Source organism: Artibeus jamaicensis, unplaced genomic scaffold (genome assembly GCF_021234435.1).
Source record: "Artibeus jamaicensis isolate MK-2021 breed Jamaican fruit bat unplaced genomic scaffold, CSHL_Jam_final contig_2962, whole genome shotgun sequence".
In the NCBI taxonomy this organism is placed as follows: domain Eukaryota; kingdom Metazoa; phylum Chordata; class Mammalia; order Chiroptera; family Phyllostomidae; genus Artibeus; species Artibeus jamaicensis.
This window is the reverse complement of record NW_026521675.1, coordinates 424,572-442,404: the sequence shown is the minus strand read 5'-3', so window position 1 is coordinate 442,404 and position 17,833 is coordinate 424,572. Positions and strand designations below refer to the sequence as shown.

At 45.8% G+C, this 17,833-nt stretch overlaps 1 protein-coding gene across 1 annotated transcript; it reads left to right on the top strand.

Annotated features, from left to right (window-relative positions):
• The first annotated feature begins 3,533 nt into the window (after window positions 1-3,533).
• Window positions 3,534-10,565, top strand: HPX (hemopexin). Its single transcript, XM_037134531.2, has 10 exons — window positions 3,534-3,654; window positions 3,805-3,869; window positions 3,973-4,044; window positions 4,219-4,340; window positions 5,914-6,067; window positions 6,744-6,956; window positions 7,106-7,237; window positions 9,714-9,844; window positions 9,925-10,087; window positions 10,226-10,565. Exons 1-10 carry the CDS (start codon window positions 3,572-3,574, stop codon window positions 10,483-10,485), a joined length of 1,395 nt encoding a protein of 464 aa, XP_036990426.2. The 5' UTR covers window positions 3,534-3,571; the 3' UTR covers window positions 10,486-10,565.
• The last annotated feature ends 7,268 nt before the right edge of the window (window positions 10,566-17,833 follow it).

Genomic DNA, 17,833 nt, shown 5'->3' with positions numbered 1-17,833 from the left:
TCCTTCTAGACAGCTGGCTTTTAAACATGGGCCAGCATACCCCTTAATAGGGTACAGAACACACTCCCAGGAGTCAGGCCGCCAGAGCTTAATCATGGCTCTCCCACTTGCTTACAGTGGTATTTGACTAAGATACCTAGTATAATGGGACTAATTTGTAAAATGGGACTAATTTATATATATTATATAACATTTATATAATATAATGAAATTTAATGAAATAATCCCTATCAAGTGCTTAACACAGTGCCAGGTGCATGCATATGCCCACAGAGATGAACAACTTGTTATAATGACTTACTCATAGAGAAGCAAGAATGGACTATGTAGGAAAGCTCATTACAGACAGAGCAAACAGGAAAAATGTGCACGTTGGAGGAGTCATTTGGGAGCAGTGAGCTCTTTTTGGTCCCTGGAACTTTATCCCTAAGCTTTCTCAGTTTGGGGACAGGAGGAATCCAGTCTCTGCTCCCTGGAGTTCACAGCCCTGGGCAGCAGGTCTAGCTCACCAGTCAATACTCCGTGGCCTAGGAGAAAGGACCGAGGTCAGAGAACTTGGATCAGCAGCAGGGCAGGTTGGACAAGGCCATTCCAAGGAACGGTGGGTCAGTGTGTAGTTTAAATGTGGCCCCTGGAAATGCAATAAGAAGCTTTGTCCACGAAGACATGGGCAGGTTTGCCTTCAGACCCTTTGGTTGGGTGGGGGTAGAGGGGGAGCAGAAAGCTGCTGGTTAGGAGGACCGAGAAGACTACGTGGAAAAGCAGATAGCTGGATTTTTTGGGTTTGCATTCCCAAGGAAATCAAGCAAGAAACCGAGGGCCCCCAACTCACCCTGGGCAGCAGAGATTTGCAGAGGAAGGGGCTGTGCCACTGAGGCCTCAATGGTGTGAGGGAGAACGCTGTGGAGAGCGGGTTTCAGGCAGGAAAAACTCCTGGGCTTTGGTCTCCAGTTAAAGGGTGGGAGCGCACTGATACCGGAAGCCTCTAGGGGGCGTTCAGGGCCAAGCTGAAGATCACTTCGTCTTTAGCTTAGGTCAGAGAGCTGGGAAGGACTCCAGGACAAGAATAAATGCCACCTCAAGTGAGAGGAGAAGCCAGGCCAGACGGATCTTGGATCCTCTGAGAAGAGCTTCCTTGTGCCCTGTGACCAGCACCAGATGGACAACATATCCACAACTGAGGTTTCCCAACAGATAGTCCTCTGCTGCTCTGCTCCTGCTAAGAACTTGAGCTTCAGCCTGAGCTGCCTGCCATGCAGAAGACTCTCTGGCCTACTCCTGGCATGGGGAGGAAGACTCCTATTATGGTATTTGAGCCATCTTAGCCTAGACAATCGAATTAAGAAACAGCAAAAAGAGGCAATAAAGCCCTCTTCTGGGATAGTGCAGGGGTGCTGTGAGAGAACCAGAGCTGTGTGGGAAAAAAGAGGCCAAGCTGAAAACTCATCATCCAGTATGTGTGCTATCTCCCCACGAAGAGCTGTGTAAGGCCAGAGGGGAGGCCACATTCCTGTACCGGCAGGTCCAAGCAGGGCCCTGATACCACCACTGAAGACCCTCGCTGTGGGCTTTCCGTTCTATAGGGTGTTAGTGACTCAGTGTGAAAGCATCCATCACCAGCAGGCCAGTGAAATCTGTAGGACACACAGACACCGTTCTGGATCTATAAAGAGTTGTTTAGGGGGGTTGCTGATTTAAGGTGCTCAGGAGGGAGAATCCCAGCACAGTTCTGTAAGATCTTAGAGGCTGAGAGTGGAAGAAGAGGTAAGGGGGACTTGGAAGTAGCGGTTTCCAGAGCCCAGTGCTCAGGAGCTGGGGTTGGGGGGCCAGTAGGGGGAGCAGGTCCAGGCAGGGACGCCTGCAGAGTGGAGAAGGTGGTTGTTGGGTATCTGCCATAGGAGCTGTGATGTTGCCCATGTGCCAAGGGCTTAGGAAGTCCAGCTTTGCCCACTAACCACTGGAGAGGAATGATGCTAACAAGGCACATTTTCTTTCATGAGGCAGGAGAGGATATTGAACCTGATGGCAAAGGCCCAGTGGTATGTTGTTCCACAGGTCCCAGAAACCTTTGTTTTTCTGTTGGGAGGAGGCTTTGCAGAGAACAAAAGGGGCGTGAGACCTTTGCTAAGGTTGTATAGGAATATGTCAGGGTGGGTCATGGAGCTACCTGAGAGGGATCGGGACACTTTCAGGCAGTGCTAGTGAAATAGAGGTCCTGAAACCAGTCAGCTCGGCCCATAACAGACTCTGCTTATATTTATCTTCAGCCTCAGCAGGGAGTTCCAGAAGAAAATGGGTCAGGCTTTGAGAGAGGCCCCAGGGAATATTGAAGATGGCAGGTACTAGAGATCACAGGTGAGTTTCCAGAACTAGAAGAGGAGAGGGATGCAAGACTCAGATATTGTGCCCGGTGACCAGTATGAGGATGGCCAACATATCCACAGGAAAGACAGACAAGACCGTGTGATGAAAGGCAGTAACAATGGGACCTGTGACGCCTCAGTCCAATATGCCTTTCATCATAACACACCCTCAACCCTGATATTCCCTTACCCCAGGAGAAAAACTGTCAGAAATCTGACGGCAACTAGTCAGTACTTGAAATGTATTGTCAGTACTTGAACAGATGTAATTGAGCACCTATTATATGCCACATACTATTTGTGGTGGAGAGACTGTAAGAGTAAACAAGTAGGTAGACAGATGAAATAACTTCAAGTTTGATTAAGTGACATGAATGATGCAAACAGGTTGGAAATGGCTGGATAGATTCGTCATGAAAAGCTTCAGTGAGAAGACAGTGTTTCTGCAAGAATCAGCTCTAAATATTGTGAAACCCATTACAGTTCTGTTTATTCTGTGCTGGGTAAATAAAGCACTTTTTCCTTAATGTGGAAACTACCAAGAAAGACTAATTACTAGCAGTGCTCTCTAGAGACAGACACCTCTTCCTGTCCCTTTACTGTCAACCCTTCCCTCCCAGGTGATTTTTGCAAAGCTTTTTACCAGTGGGGATGGGGCCAAGGGTGGAGCTTAGACATTAATGGTGAAATTTTATTGGCTTATCAAGGGCAAAGCTGAAGAGCTTGGGAATGCCCCAGAAAGGCCCTTAGTGGAACTTGGAAATATGTAAGTATCAGTGTCTTGAGTTGTCTTGCAGCTCAGTACACAAAAATGTTAGTGTCCTCCTCTTCTCCCCTCCCCCACTGTAGAGGTAAATCCAACCACGGAAAGGTCATCTTCAATAAATCTATCCACTTCCTTGATATCATGGGCAACCAGATCCATCACTAGGGAATGAGAGTCACAGCTGGGCATCAGTGGCATGGGCTAGTCACTGCTCAAAAATCAATGAAGGGGGACGGGGCCTCCTGCCGGGAAGGGTTAGTCTTGGACTCAGATTTCTGTCAAGACCCTGACCTTATTTACACTGATGTAATCAGTCAATATTGGCCTAATCCTGAGAGAGAGCTCTTTCCCAGCATTGCAGGTAGGGGTGGTGCTCTTGCCATCTCTATAAAGGGAGTTCAGCCAGGTGACGAGAGCTGTCCTGTGGCCTCTCCTGCTCATCATGGCTCGGACACCGGGAGCACCAGTTACACTGGGGTTGTTGGGCCTCTGCTTGTCTCTGGCCATTGCCCACCCTGTTCCTTCGTGAGTAAAGCTGATGCTGGGGAAGGAGGACTAGAGTGTGGTCTAGAGTGGGATAGAGCCAGCCTTTAGGCCTGGACAAGTATGGGGTCAGGAGCTAAGGAAGACAAATTGGGCCCATTGGACCCAGACATCCCTCTGTCCTCTCTCTAGGACTAGTGCCTCTGGGAATGCAACTGACAGTGGGCATAGGATCAAGCTGAACCCAGATGCACTTGGTGAGGCCCTGACTCCCTCAGTGTGTCTGTCCACCGGGCTATGTCTCTGCACTATATCGTCTGACTGGTCTTTTACTTTGTCATCTCCCCACCTCCACCTCAGAACTCTGCTCAGATGGCTGGAGCTATGATGCTACTACTATGAGTGAAAATGGGACCATGCTGTTTTTTAAAGGTAGGAGAGGCAGGGGTTGGGGCACCTGGACTTGAGGATTGATCTGCTTCACCAAGAGTGTATTATCTATCTGTAGGAAATCTTAGGAATTGAGATTCTCAGCCACAGCTTCTCTGTAACTCTCTCAGTTGGCCAAGACTTTGTTCCCAGTCTCTCAGTGGTTGTGTTTTTCAGGGGAGTATGTGTGGAAAGGTCACCACTGGGCCCGGGAGCTGATCTCAGAGGCACGGAAGGATTTTACCAATTCTGTGGATGCTGCCTTTCGCCTCGGTCATAACGATGTTTTCCTGATCAAGGTACTGCTGGATCAAAGTCAGGGCTGGGCCAGAAAGTGCTGGAATCCACAAAAGAGCCTCTCCCCCAAGTGGCCCTGTCTGGAAGCTCTTACCCATAGGTTCCAGGTTTCTGTCCCCGGTGCCTTCTGTGCCTGAAAAAGCTCAGGCTAAAAGAGTGTGTGCATGTGAGCCGGGCAGGTACAGTATTCAATGGCTATTTTTCAGTCCTAATGTTTGTCTGGACCTCTCTGCCACTCCTCACACTGTGAGCCCACCTTTCCTTTGTGGCAATTTCTTCCCTCGGCATCCATGACCCCTCATCTGGTCCTCTTCATGTGGTGGCCAGGTTGTTCACAATACAATGGCAGCTGGACCGGGAATGAGCAAAGGATGAAATCCAGCCCACTGTGCTCATCAAGTCACATGCCCTGGCCCTGGCTCTGTCTGCTCAGAGGAAAGGACACCTCCTTTTAACTTGCACAAAGGCACTATGAAGATGGGGTACCCTCACTGCCAACTTTGTTTTCCTTCTGCCCCTTTTCCTGCTCTTTCTCAGGCTTCTTACCCTTGGCTGTCCTTGAGTGTTCCATAAGCATCCATCCCAACCCTTCCGTACACCCTCCCTAGGTGATCTCTACCATTGCCACAGCTCTGAGGACTTTCTGTGCTGTGAACACCAGAGCTGGATTTCTCCCTGGAGCTCCAGACCTCTCCAATTTCCAGGCAGACACCTTCAACTTAGATATCCCATGGGCACCTGAAATTCAGCATCCCCAAAACTGAACTTAGTATTTCTCTTACAAATCAACCCCTCCTCCTGCATTCCCTATTTCAGTAAATGGCACCACCACGTGCCGGTTACTCAAGGCAAGTGCACATGGATCTGGAGACCTGGCCCTTGGTTATCTTTTCAGGTCATCTTTTCAGATTCTCTGAGCATGCTCTGTATATGTTGCTCCCTCTGCTGGAGATACCTTTTCCATACTTTTCCATGGTACATCCCTGCTCAGTTTTCAATTCTTGGCCCAAATGCTTCCTCTTCCATGAAGCTTTCTAGAAATTCTCTAGGCAGATGAGGTGCTTCCCCTATATTCCCAATGCACTCCACATGCTCCCACCTCGATGGTTGCAAGGCTAGGATGGTAGGGTCCTTTCTGCTTTTGTACAGTGAAATCCTTCAAGGCAGAGAGAGAGCCTTGCCATCCCTTGATCCCCTATAGCTAGGATATAGTAGTCATTCTTAAATTAATAAGTGCATGAATAAATAGATAAATGAATTGTATGTGTGGTTGAATGACTGCAGGATCATTATTTTTGGATGTGTTTGCCAACACTAATGGTGCTGCAAGTAAGCGTGCCATCGGAGTGTCTACTGTATGTAGCCAGATGTGTGTGTGTTATGGTAATAGTGATGGGATTTACACAGAGAGTATTAGTGTAAGAGGACAGCACAGTGTTGTCCACAGATGCACCGAGAGTGTGTGGGTTGCAGGAGGTTATTGTATAAGTGCAGCAGGTCAAAGATGTTGTGTGTACATGCAGGATGGCAGCATGTGGGGGAGCGTAGTTAAAAACAGAGTGCTTTTGTATCCAGGGAGACAAGGTCTGGATGTACCCTCCTGGGAAGAAAGAGAAAGAATATCCAAAGCTGCTACAAGATGAGTTTCCTGGAATCCCATTTCCACTGGATGCAGCTGTGGAATGTCACCGTGGAGAATGCAAAGATGAGGGCATCCTTTTCTTCCAAGGTCAGTCCAGGCTGCAGTGAAAGAGGCTGGAGTAATGGTGGGTCGGTGGTGATAGAGGTATCGGTTGGAGTGGTGGTGGTGGTGGAGCCACTGTATGGCTCCCCATGGAAGGAATGAGATAGGCCAGTTATGGTCTACAAGTGAAGAAGGGGAAGGAGAGAAAATTACCCTGGGAAGGGTAACTGGGTATAATTCTGCTAAAGTTCCCCATGACCCTTAGGACTGATCTGTGTTTCCTTACATATAAGATTCTCCATGGCCAAGTTCCTACTAACCCACTAGCCTCGACTCTCATTATTCTCTTACCTTGAATATGAAGCTTCAGAAACACTACACTGTTCTCTGTTCACCCAATTTCCTTCATGCTTCAGACTTTCCTCTATCTGAAGTTCTCTTTCCCCCTCTTATGTGCCTTGAACCTTCTGCTTCAGATTTTAGTTTATATATCACCTTCTCTGGTAAGTTTTTCCTGATTCTTCCCACACCCTTCGCTGAGCTAATCACATGCACTTGGCTGCTGAATTTTATTGTATGACCACTTTCTTCAATTGTCTTTCTGCTGGACTATGAGCTCCATGTGGCCAGGGTGGTATCTGGTCCATCCTGGAGCCCAGTGGAAGTACAAGGGGGGAAAAGGGCTGAACTCAACAAATGGTTGTTAACTGATTGGACAAAGGTAACAACACGTGGTTCTGGGACTTGGCTACAAAAACCAAAAAGAAGCGTGACTGGCCAGCTGTTGGGAACTGCTCGTCTGCCCTTCGATGGCTCGGCCGCTACTACTGCTTCCGGGGTAACCAATTCCTGCGCTTCGACCCTGTCACGGGAGAGGTGCTGCCTAGGTACCCTCTGGATATCCGAGACTACTTCATTCCCTGCCCTGGCAGAGGTGAGCAAGCCCCAGCCCCTGGAACTCACTGGAATCCCACTAACCCCAGCCATGCCTTCCACCTCAGATCTCATTCTGACTTCTGGCCCCTGTCTTTGTTCCCTTTTGTCTATTTCAAACCCCCCCCCTCTCCACGCCACCGGCTCCAGGCCATGGACGCAGGAATATGACCAGCCATGCAAATGGAACCCACGCTGGCTATGGGATTATGCGCTGTAGCCCCAATCTAGTTTTGTCTTCACTGCTGTCTGACAACCATGGTGCCACCTATGCCTTCAGTGGTAAGAGATACCCGCAAATCCTCCACCTCTTCCCTCCAAGTACCTCCCATCTCTTAGGTGTGTTCCATGGCATGGAGGGAACACCATTATGTTAAGAATACCCAGCTGAGGAAGAACTCACTATCTTGGTGAAAACACCAATGTGACCCAACTACTCTGCACAGGGGTGGCCCTCTCCTCTCTCTGATAAATCTTTCTTTTTTCTCTACCTCATAGCTTCTTGTCTAATCTTTCTTCTTTTCCACAACTTTGGCTCACACATGGGCCACCGTGTCTTCTCCACCTTTTCTCTGGTCATGATTTTTCAGTCTCAGATCCAACTGATAAATGCCTCATTTGCCCACTTTGTCTTAGTCAGATTTCCAGAGAGGGGAATATTTTTATCCCAACACATTAAAGTCGTTACTGGTCAGCCTATGATTGATGGGTCAGGGGCTCATCCCTTTTTCTCCTGCACAAAGAACAGCATAGCTCTGGCTCTCAAAATAAGGGCTGTGAGCAGGATAGTTTCAGCAGAGGGGGAGACTGGATATGACATGCCCAGTAGACAGCTATAAAGATAACTTGTAGCTACTGCAAGAACACCAACAAACATGTATCAAGAGCGTGATGGGTCCTGGGGATTGTTCTAGACACTGGAATACAGTAGTGAGCATGGCAGACAGGGCACCTGCCTTCAGGGAGCCCGCCAGAGAGGGACAGGACGATAAGAAAGATAAAGAAGGAAAGGGAATACTGCTCAGTAAAATTAATAGCTGTGAAGTATTCTGTGAACATCAGAATGTTCCTTATGTCCAAATACCATTTGGAACTAGTATATATAAGTTTAAAATTCATTGATGTTTTAAAATATAAAATTGTGTCAAAAATGCTATACAGAAAATAAGACAGGATCATAACATAGAGGTGAGGAAAACAATAGGGCCCTCCTCTAAAGTGATTTTTTTAGCTGAGATTTTAGTAATAAAACAGAAGGGAAGCATTTTAGGCAGAGTGGACAGCAAATACTTTGAGGAATCAGAAAAGGGGGCCAGTGTGGATGGGCTGGAGCACAGTGAAGGAACAGGTTAGTGGCTTGAAAACAGGTAGATGATTTATGCCTGGTAAGGATTTCAAGTATAAAAGAAAGCCAGAAGGGTTCTTAAACAGTGCTGTGATATGTCCTGACTTATTTTTTAAAAGATCATTCTGGCTTCTTGTGTAATATAAGTCATAGAGATACAAGCATGTAAGCAGAGAATCAGGCTGGTAGTTCTTGCAGTTGTAGGGGTTACCAGTAATGACGGCTTAAATGAGAATAACAGCAGCAGAGGTGACGGGAATCAACCTAATATATATTTTTTCAGTTAAGCTGGCAAAACTAACCAATGAATTGGATATTGGTAGGAGTGGGGAAGGGAAAAGAGAGGTTTTAAGAATGGGACTAGGTAGCCGGGTGGTTCCTTTTTCTAAAATTGGGGAAGACAAAAAGAAAAAACAAATAATAAAATAAAATTGGGAAAGACTAGGGAAGGAATAAGTGTGTGTATGTGTTTGGTGGGAGCAGGAGTCAGTTTAGACTTGTGGGGTTTCTGGTGCTTAGTGGCCCCAAGTGGACAGGTTAGGTAGGCATTTGCATTTGAGCCTGACACTCAAAGGAGAGGTCCCTTAAAGCTGAAGAGAACAGACTGAAAGTCATGTAGATGGTATTTCAAGTCCTGGACTGGATAAGATCACCAAGAGAGTGAGTATAGAAAAGAGGCCCAAGGTAGGGGATTCCAATATTAGACAGCAGGCTGAAGAGAAGACGAGTCAAAAAGATAAGAACATGGGAGAGTCTGGTATCGCAGGTGCCAGGATCCAAAAAAGGTATTTAAATAAGGGAGTTGTGAACAATCACATGTTGCTGAGAGGTACAGTAAAACGGGGAGTGGGTCATGGGACCAATAGATTGGGCAAAGTTGGAGGATACTGGTGCCCTCGAAAAGAACAGTTTTAATGGAGGACGGAACCAGAAGTGTAAGTGAAGTGGGTTGAGAGGGAAAAGGTAAGTGGGAGCTCAGACAGGTGCTGCTCTGGCTACTCCCTCGCTCTCCTACCCCCACTCCCTCTCCAGGGATCAGAGTATTGTCAGAGTGAGAGTACTCATTGGAAGCTTGCTGTGGTGTATTCCTTTTAACTTGGTCACTATCCCTCATTGTCTATAACATCTCTGCACATGGATATCTGAGATGCATAGGGACCCCTCAACAAACCCCATACCATTTAGCCTTGGCCACTGTTCTTCATTCTTGCCCTTCTGTCAGGCCCCTGCTCACTGCAGTTCCAGTCAGGTCACAGTGCCTAACTGCCCATCAAGTCCTTCTCTGCTCTCTCTTATGTGTCTTCTTCCCTCTTGGCCTCTGAATGCATTCTCTCCTTCCTCTTGGGACTCACCCCCTACATCTGCTCTTGTCTCTTTACCACCAGCACTAGAAGTACCTCTGATACCCTACAGGGTCCCACTACTGGCGTTTGGACACCAGCAAGGATGGGTGGCATAGCTGGCCTATTGTCCATCAGTGGCCCAAGGGTCCTTCAACAGTGGACGCTACCTTTTCCTGGGATGAGAAACTCTATCTGATCCAGGTACGTGTTGGGAGAGAGGCTTGAGGTAAAGACTAGGAGAATATCCAGCCCTATGCTGATTAACATATTTTGTCCTCCAGGGCACTCAGATATACATCTTCCTAACAAAGGGAGGCTATACCCTAGTAGATGGTTATCCAAAACGGCTGGAGAAGGAATTTGGGAGCCCTCATGGGATCAGCCTTGAGGCTGTGGATGCAGCCTTTGTCTGTCCTGGGTCTTCTCGACTCCACATCATGGCAGGTGAGGGGCATCTGGGTGCCCAGGGGTGGCTTGTTCTACTGCTTCTCCATAGCACAGATCCCCATCAAGACCTGAGAAGGGTTAAGTCAGGATCTCCATGATGTGGAAGCCATGTTATATCTTGTGCCTTCTTCCCAGGACCGAAGCTGTGGTGGCTGGACCTGAAGTTAGGAGCTCAAGCCACATGGACAGAGCTTCCTTGGCCCCATGAGAAGGTTAATGGCGCTGTGTGCATGGCAAAGTCTCTTGGCCCCAATTCATGTTCTGCCAATGGCTCCGGCTTGTACCTCATCCATGGCCCCAATTTGTACTGCTACAGTGATGCGGAACAACTGAGTGCAGCCAAGGCCCCACCCCAGCCCCAGAAAGTGAACAGCCTCATGGGCTGCACTCACTGATAGGACTTCTGATGTGAGTCTGGCCCTGACCCTTCTCCCCATTTTCCTTACAATAAAACCAGAGGTCTTCTTGGCTTGAATCAAGGGGCTCTGATTGTGGAACAGTCTGATTTCTTTCTTTGAATTGTGAAGGTATTAACATCTCTTTTAAGGCTCTCTAGCTCAGATCAGGCTGTGGGAAGCAAGGGAAGGGAGGGCTGAGGGACACACCTCATTTCTGCCCAGGTGATCCTAAACCCAGGTCCGAAACTGACTTCTTTTGGACTATCTACACACTGAAGGAAACAGAAGACCAAAAATAGAGGGAACTGCTGTGTTTACACAGCAAGTAAGAGGCAGAGCAGGGACTCTGACCAAGCCTGGTAATAACTTACCACAGGCTAGCCGCAAGACATTGGGAAAATAGGACTGGGGGCAGCTATTCATGTGCCAAGTGGATTGGATCAGAGTTGCCATGTGAGGGCCATAGAGGCCCTCAAATTGTGGTTCCAGGTGGTTCTGGCAGTACTATTCCAGAAGAAGTCTTTGGTTGTAATGAGTTAGGCATAACAAGAGGAATAAAGTTGAGGTGGGGAAACAAGAGAATCAAGATGGGGAGAGAGGAGAAGGAATGATTCAGGGATCTGGCACCATAAGACACATTTGCAGAACATTGCCCCGAAGTAGTCCTGCTGGCTACCCTTTGGCCTCTGTGAATGTGGGCCTAGATGGTGCAGTGTTTGGGTGGAGGTTGCAGTTGTTCGTTCTTTTCTGATCATAAATGGACCAAGGCTTTAGGCTCCAAACTTACTGACAACCATTTGACTGGGAAGTGAGTCTGGACTATAAGCAAGTGGATCTCAAGTGAGACCATTTTCCTCCTCTACCTTTTCAACCCAGCAGAGGTTAGAGATTGGTTTGTTTTGTTTTAGCCTCAGATTTTAAGAGGGAGCCCTTACTCTTAGCTTCCACATTCTAGCCTCAGTGGCTCTTCCATAAAATGGATATAATCCCACCCAACTCCCAATGACAATGAATATGGACTCAAACCCAACGCTTGTATTCTCTCAGAAAGGGGCCCTGAAAGTAGACCCATACTCTGGCACATGGCCTCATCCGACTTACTGTCAGCCCCTCATGATGAACGGCCCCTGGCTTTGAATGGGACACTGACATACTGGGCTTTGCCCTGGGAGTCCAGGCCATTAAGTGCCTCCTGACAGGCACCAGGCTCCTCCACCAGCACCTTGATGACTGGGGAGGAAGGAAGGGGTAGCAGGGGATGAAACCAGGTCTCTGAGCTTTCACCCAGGACCCATACACCAAAAAGTTGAGAGTTCAGTCCTCGGTTGAGGTGTGTGTTCAAGGTGATTGATTGCTGTTTCTTTCTCACATTGATGTTTCTCTCTCCATCTCCCCCCAATATCAATGGACATATCCTTGAGTGAGGACTTTTAAAAATAAATAAAATCTCTGTGACTTATTTTTTAAAAAATGGAAGACTGTATATATTCCAAAGACAGTGGAGCCAGTAATACATGGGATGGTGAGTAGATTAGAAAAGGCCTCGTATATGACATAACACTCGAGCTGAATTTTAAAAGATGAGTAGAATGTATGTTATTCCTTTAGCAAATGTATATTCTCCAATGCCAGGGAGCATTACAGGCAGAGGAGGAAACACAAGCCAAAAAGTAGGGCAGAAGAGATAGCCAGGAACCACAACTGCTCAGCAGGGTTGAGCACAGGGGATGAGTGACAGCTGGTGGGAGCTGGGCCTGGAGAAGGAGGCAGGGGCTTCTCAGCTCATGGGAGAGGGGGTTCCATGTCAGCTAGGAAGCATGGGTTCTGTCTGTCTTTGGGGCAATGGAGACGTACTGAGGGATGTTAGACAAGGGTGATAAGATTCCCTTGACTGTGGCAGAGTGGATACTAGGTGAAAGCAGACTACAGTGGATGTGAGGAGACCACTGAGGAGGCTGGGTCTGTAGTCCAGGTGGTAAATCACAAAGGTGGGACACTGGGTGGAGATGAAGATAAAAAGAAGTGAGCAGATTAAAAAATATTGAGAAGATGTAGTCTGTAGGACTTGCTGATGGATTGGAGTGGGAAGGAGAGTGAGGAATCTCACCTCCAAACTGCTCCATGATCCCTTCCCCTTTTATCATTGTGTCTTTTCTTCCCAAGAGAACTTACCCATGGTGCCCTTTTGAATTCACACTCCATGGTAATGTCTTTTTTACATTCTTCATACACTTCATGATTAATATGCTTTTCTACCTCTTTATCTTCAGCTTTAATTGAGGGGCAGGCAAAGTCCCTCGATCAAGGAAGAGGGGCAGACAAAGGCCCCTCTTCCTTTCCCTATAGTTGTCCTAATGGACGGGAAGCAGTGTCAGCATTGTCATAACTCAGCGCATGTCTGTACCATTTCTCTTCCTTTTTCTGTGCAGGTTAAATGCCTCCTCCTTTGGCATCATGCTGGTGAGCCATACCATTTTTATGGGCATCGTGTGACTCTATCTTCTCAATTGCTGAAGTCCCCACTTCAACCACTCAATTATTATGGCCCAATTCTGACCCCAGCCTTCATTTACAATTGCTCTCCTTGTGAAAAAATTCCTTAAATTCCAGTGTCCCACTTGTGACCATAACCTCTTATCCTTATCCTTCTGCCTCCCCCACAACTTTATTCTCATTCTCCTGCTCTTTGACTTTGCAGAGATGTTTGATCTTTTTACTATCTCCCAGTCCTTCATTCCCTAAAAGGCATTGTCTTTCTTTCCCACTTTGAACATCAAAGTCAGTCACCTGAACAACTTTATTAATACTTTTATTTCTCTTTCCCTTTTAAATTCTATTCAATTTAGCCATAGAAAAGAACAAAAACCAATGTCATGTCAGAGAAAGAGTAAGAATTTTAGAGTCAGACATTTCTGAATTACAGTCCCTGCCTAGCCACTTACTAACTTTATAGGTTTGAGAAATTTAGCCTGATTCCTGTGTGTGATGTATGTGTGTGTGTGTGTGCATGTCTGTATGCAAAATAGGAGTGTGTATTGCATCACTGTTCAGGAAGGATATAGAAATCACTGCAGATAGTTCAAGTAGAGAAGGATTAAATGGAAATAACTTATTACAAAGTTGTGGAGAGGTCTGGAGAAGCATAAGAGGAAAAGCAGGGCTACCCAGAGGCCAGAAAACTACTACTAATCTTGACTGAGAGGAGCAAAAGGGGGAAGAGAAATGACCCTAAGACCAAGGAGCTGGAATCACAAGTCTACCCTAACTGCTGATGTAGCTGGAGTTTGTACTGCTGATGCTGCTGCAACCGCCTCCACTTTTGCCACATCAGAAGCTGATGGTGCCGAAAGCAGAAAGATTTCTCCCTTCTTCTATTTTCCTCATGTGAAGGTTCCCATTGGTAGAACTTAACTGTAATAAAGCAATAAAGGAATCTCAGAACGTTTTCAGATTTCTAGCTCTGTTAGTACAGGGGAGACTATAGAAGTGTGGATGAGTACCAACAGGCAACAACTGCTACATATATTCATAACTTTTGGTTGCAAGGGATAAATCCCAGTTCAAAGTGGTGTAGACAAAAAAGAAAATGTAATGACTTATGTGACTTTAGACAGAGGGAATATAGGTGTTAAAGGGATATTATCAGGCATCTGTGTCTCTCCGCCCCTTAGCCCTGTTCCACTCTCACGCAGGCTCATTGTTCCCGATGGCAAGATGTCTACCAGGCTTACATTCTCCCGGCACCTCTAGTTGCAGGAAAATTCCTGGATCTGATTTTCACTGGCTCAGATTTAGTCACATGCCTGTCTTCTCTGAATTGATCACTTTGATCTAATCGTTGGTTAGGCGCCCAGCATTGAAGTGGGTTGTAGAACTTGGGTGATTCCTTTTTGAATGACATAGACTTAGAGCAAGAAGAGGATGTGCTTCGAAGAAAACTGATGTGCTGTTACCAATAAAAGGGCAAATGGATGCTGCACCCATACCAATAACAAAGGCAACAACATGTTCATGACAGGATAACACTTACCTTGTGGGGTTTTTCTTGTTCTCCACCCAACCCTCCTTTCCTTCCTTGACTGAAAATACTGACATTACTAGGCATGAAATATCGCAACCTCTTGTCTGCTCACACTTTATTGATTACTGTATTTACACTTTTGTCCTCACCCCTAACTCTTTATCTTATCAAGTGTCCCCTTCTTCTCACGACTCCTTGATGCCACCTCTTCTTACCTCCAGGGTCTCACTCTGTCTCTCAACTTCGTTTTTCTCTACTTTCAAATTCATCTTTTGTACTGGTATTTTTTTGGTAGTGTGTACCCATCTTCAAGTCTATACCATATTTTTTATTTTATTTTTTAAAGATTTTATTTATTTCTTTTTAGAGAGATGGAAGAGAGGGACAGAAATATCAATGTGTGGTTGCCTCTCTCATACCCCCACGGGGGACCTGGCCTGCAACCCAGGCATGTGGCCTGACGGGGAATTGAACCAGTTACCCTTTGGTTCATAGGCCAGCACTCATTCCACTGAGCTACCAGCCAGGGACATGCCATATTTTTTAGAAAGATGAACCAGAATCTTTAACTGCATATCGCTTTCCAGCTACTGCCAATTCTTTCTTCTAAATTGCTCTAAAGGGAGTCCTGCACTTACTTATTCTACGTCCTTGTTTCCATTTGCTCCACTCTGCATCGTGGCTTCTGCCTCTATTTTCTGCTGACATCTCTGATCACATCATGGGTTTCCATGACCTCCATGTCACCAAATTCAAAGGATACTTTTTTGCCTTGACCTTATTGAAAATCTTTGCTGCATTTGATGCTGTTGGCCACTTCTTTCTCCTTGAAAATTTTCCTTCCCTTGGATTTCTTCCATGACTACTCTCTCCGGATTCTCTGTTTCTTTTCAGCTTTCTTCTTGGCCTTCTTTTCCTCTGCTGGCTCCCCAAATACAGGCATTCCAACGGTTTAGTCCTCAATGCTTTTCTCTCCCTATATGCTCTTCCTGGGAATGTGTTAGAATAGTCCTGTTGAAGAATGGTGTTAAGGAAGTCCTTGCCAGACCTAGCATCTGACTTATGAATTCCACTCCATATAATATGTGGGAAGATTTTATTCCTTATAGATTTTCCAAATGAGAACAACCACCCAGAAGAAACAGGGCTTATTGTATCAACTATAAAACATTACAGTATCCAAGCAGTGCTTACATGTAATGGTAGAAAAGACTATCATCGCTCTATTAGGTGTTGTTGGTGCTAACAGAGACAAAAGCTCTATTCTTTCATATATAGGTGACTCGGGTGCCAACTGTCTGGTGATTCATAAAGAAAGTGACTCTGGATAGATTTTCTTCTAATTCAATTTTTTTTTAATTTTTTTAATTTAAAGATTTTATTTATTTATCTTTAGAGGGGAAGGGAAGGAGAGAGGGAGAGAAACATCAATGTATGGTTGCCTTTCATGCGTCCCCTGCTGGGAACTGTAGGTTGCAGGCCCGACTCAATCCACTGCTCGCCAGGGCATTTTTTTGATAGCTCCAAGGTAATAATTTTAATAGATTGCTGCCTGGGACCTACACTGGTTAGAACCACACCTGGCATCTGAGGTGGTTCATAGGCTATTGTTTGCTCCTGGGCCACTGAGAACATTAGATGGGGAAAGAGATACAACAATCAAAATATGGATGAAAGGCACAGGTTGAATTCCCATTGATCAGGAGGTTTTGCAGACCAAGAAGGAGATAAAGGATTTAGGAAGACTGTGTGGGTCAAACTGCACAGTGTGTGAACTGCACATTTTCCTTTTTGCATCTTAGCTAATTAGATGCCTCTCCCCACCCTCACCATCCTACCCGTGTGCCTCTGGTTACCTGAAGAAATTTCCCTGGATACTGCAGCCCTTCTGCCCAATGGGACTGCAAAGACAAGTATTTTAGTGGGCTGTTTGTAAACCGATGATATTTCTGGATTTTTTATCTTCACTGGGGACATGCTTATTGATTTTAGAGTGAGGGAAAGGGAGGAAGAAAAAGTGGGAGAGAATCATAATTGCAAGAGAGAAACATTGATTGGTTGCCCTTCATACACACCCTGACTGGGAGACTGAACCCACAACTGAGGCATGTGCCCTGGCCAGAAATAGAACCCATGACCTTTTGGTTTGTGGGACAGTGCCCAACCAGCTAAGTCACACTGGCCAGGGCTAGATTTCTTTTTAATTGCTCAAGCAGAAATCTGGAAGTCATCCTGTCCTTCATACTTCCATAGCTAATCAATCCATTGATCACTAATATCTGTGCATTCTACCTCTTGTTTATTAAACTCATGCAATTTTCTCCACCCCTACTCCTACAACTATGGTCATCTCCCATTTAGACTACATCAGTTGCTTCCTAACTGGTCCCCATACTGCCAAATTTGCTCTCTTCCTATCTATTATCCACTTAGAAGTGATCTTCTAACATGTGGGGATGAACATGCTACTCCCCTGTCTCAAATCCTTTGATGTTTTTCCATTGCCCTTAACATAAAGTTCAAAATCCTTAGTATACCATACAAGGCCTTCCTTGATTTGGCACCTACTGCCTTTCCAGCTTGTCTTATGCCATGCTTCTCCACTCTCACCCACATTGGCCTTCTTGTGTTTCTCCTTTGACCTATAATAATTTTCTATTGTCTTGTCTGACCTCTACCTCCATCACCCCATTCCCCTCACATAAGTGCCACTTTCTTATGCAAAGCCTTCCCAAACCTTTCTGGGTCAAATTTAGTTCACTCACATAGCATCATATACATCTTCTTCAACATACTCATCACATTCTAATCACATATTTAATGTCACTCTCCTGTTATTCTAGCTTCAAAAGGGTAAGGGCTGAATTTTCTTTATGTGTTCCCAGCACCAAGGACAGTGCTCACACATTAATAATTATTTATTGAAAGAGAACAAATGAATGAGGACATCTTTCTTCTTCTGGGTAACTCTTAACTCATCTTTCAAGGACCAATGTCAGAGGTTATATCCTCCAGCTTGTGTTACTCAAATCCGATTCATTTTTGGATCTCTAGAGTCTAGCTTGGGACCTGGTACATGATCCACATATCATAGGTATTTGTCAAATCACGATAAATTCTTGGCCAGGACTTGATAATTGTTGAAACTTAGTGATGGGTATCTGAGGGTTTATTACACTGTTCTATCTGCTCTTATATATATTTGAAACTTTCCATAATACAAGTTAAAATATTTATATGTTTATCTCAAGTCAGGCACAGCCAGAGATGATCTTGAGGCTTCTGGCTTAGGCAAAACAGTAGACAGTGATGCCATCCACTGGG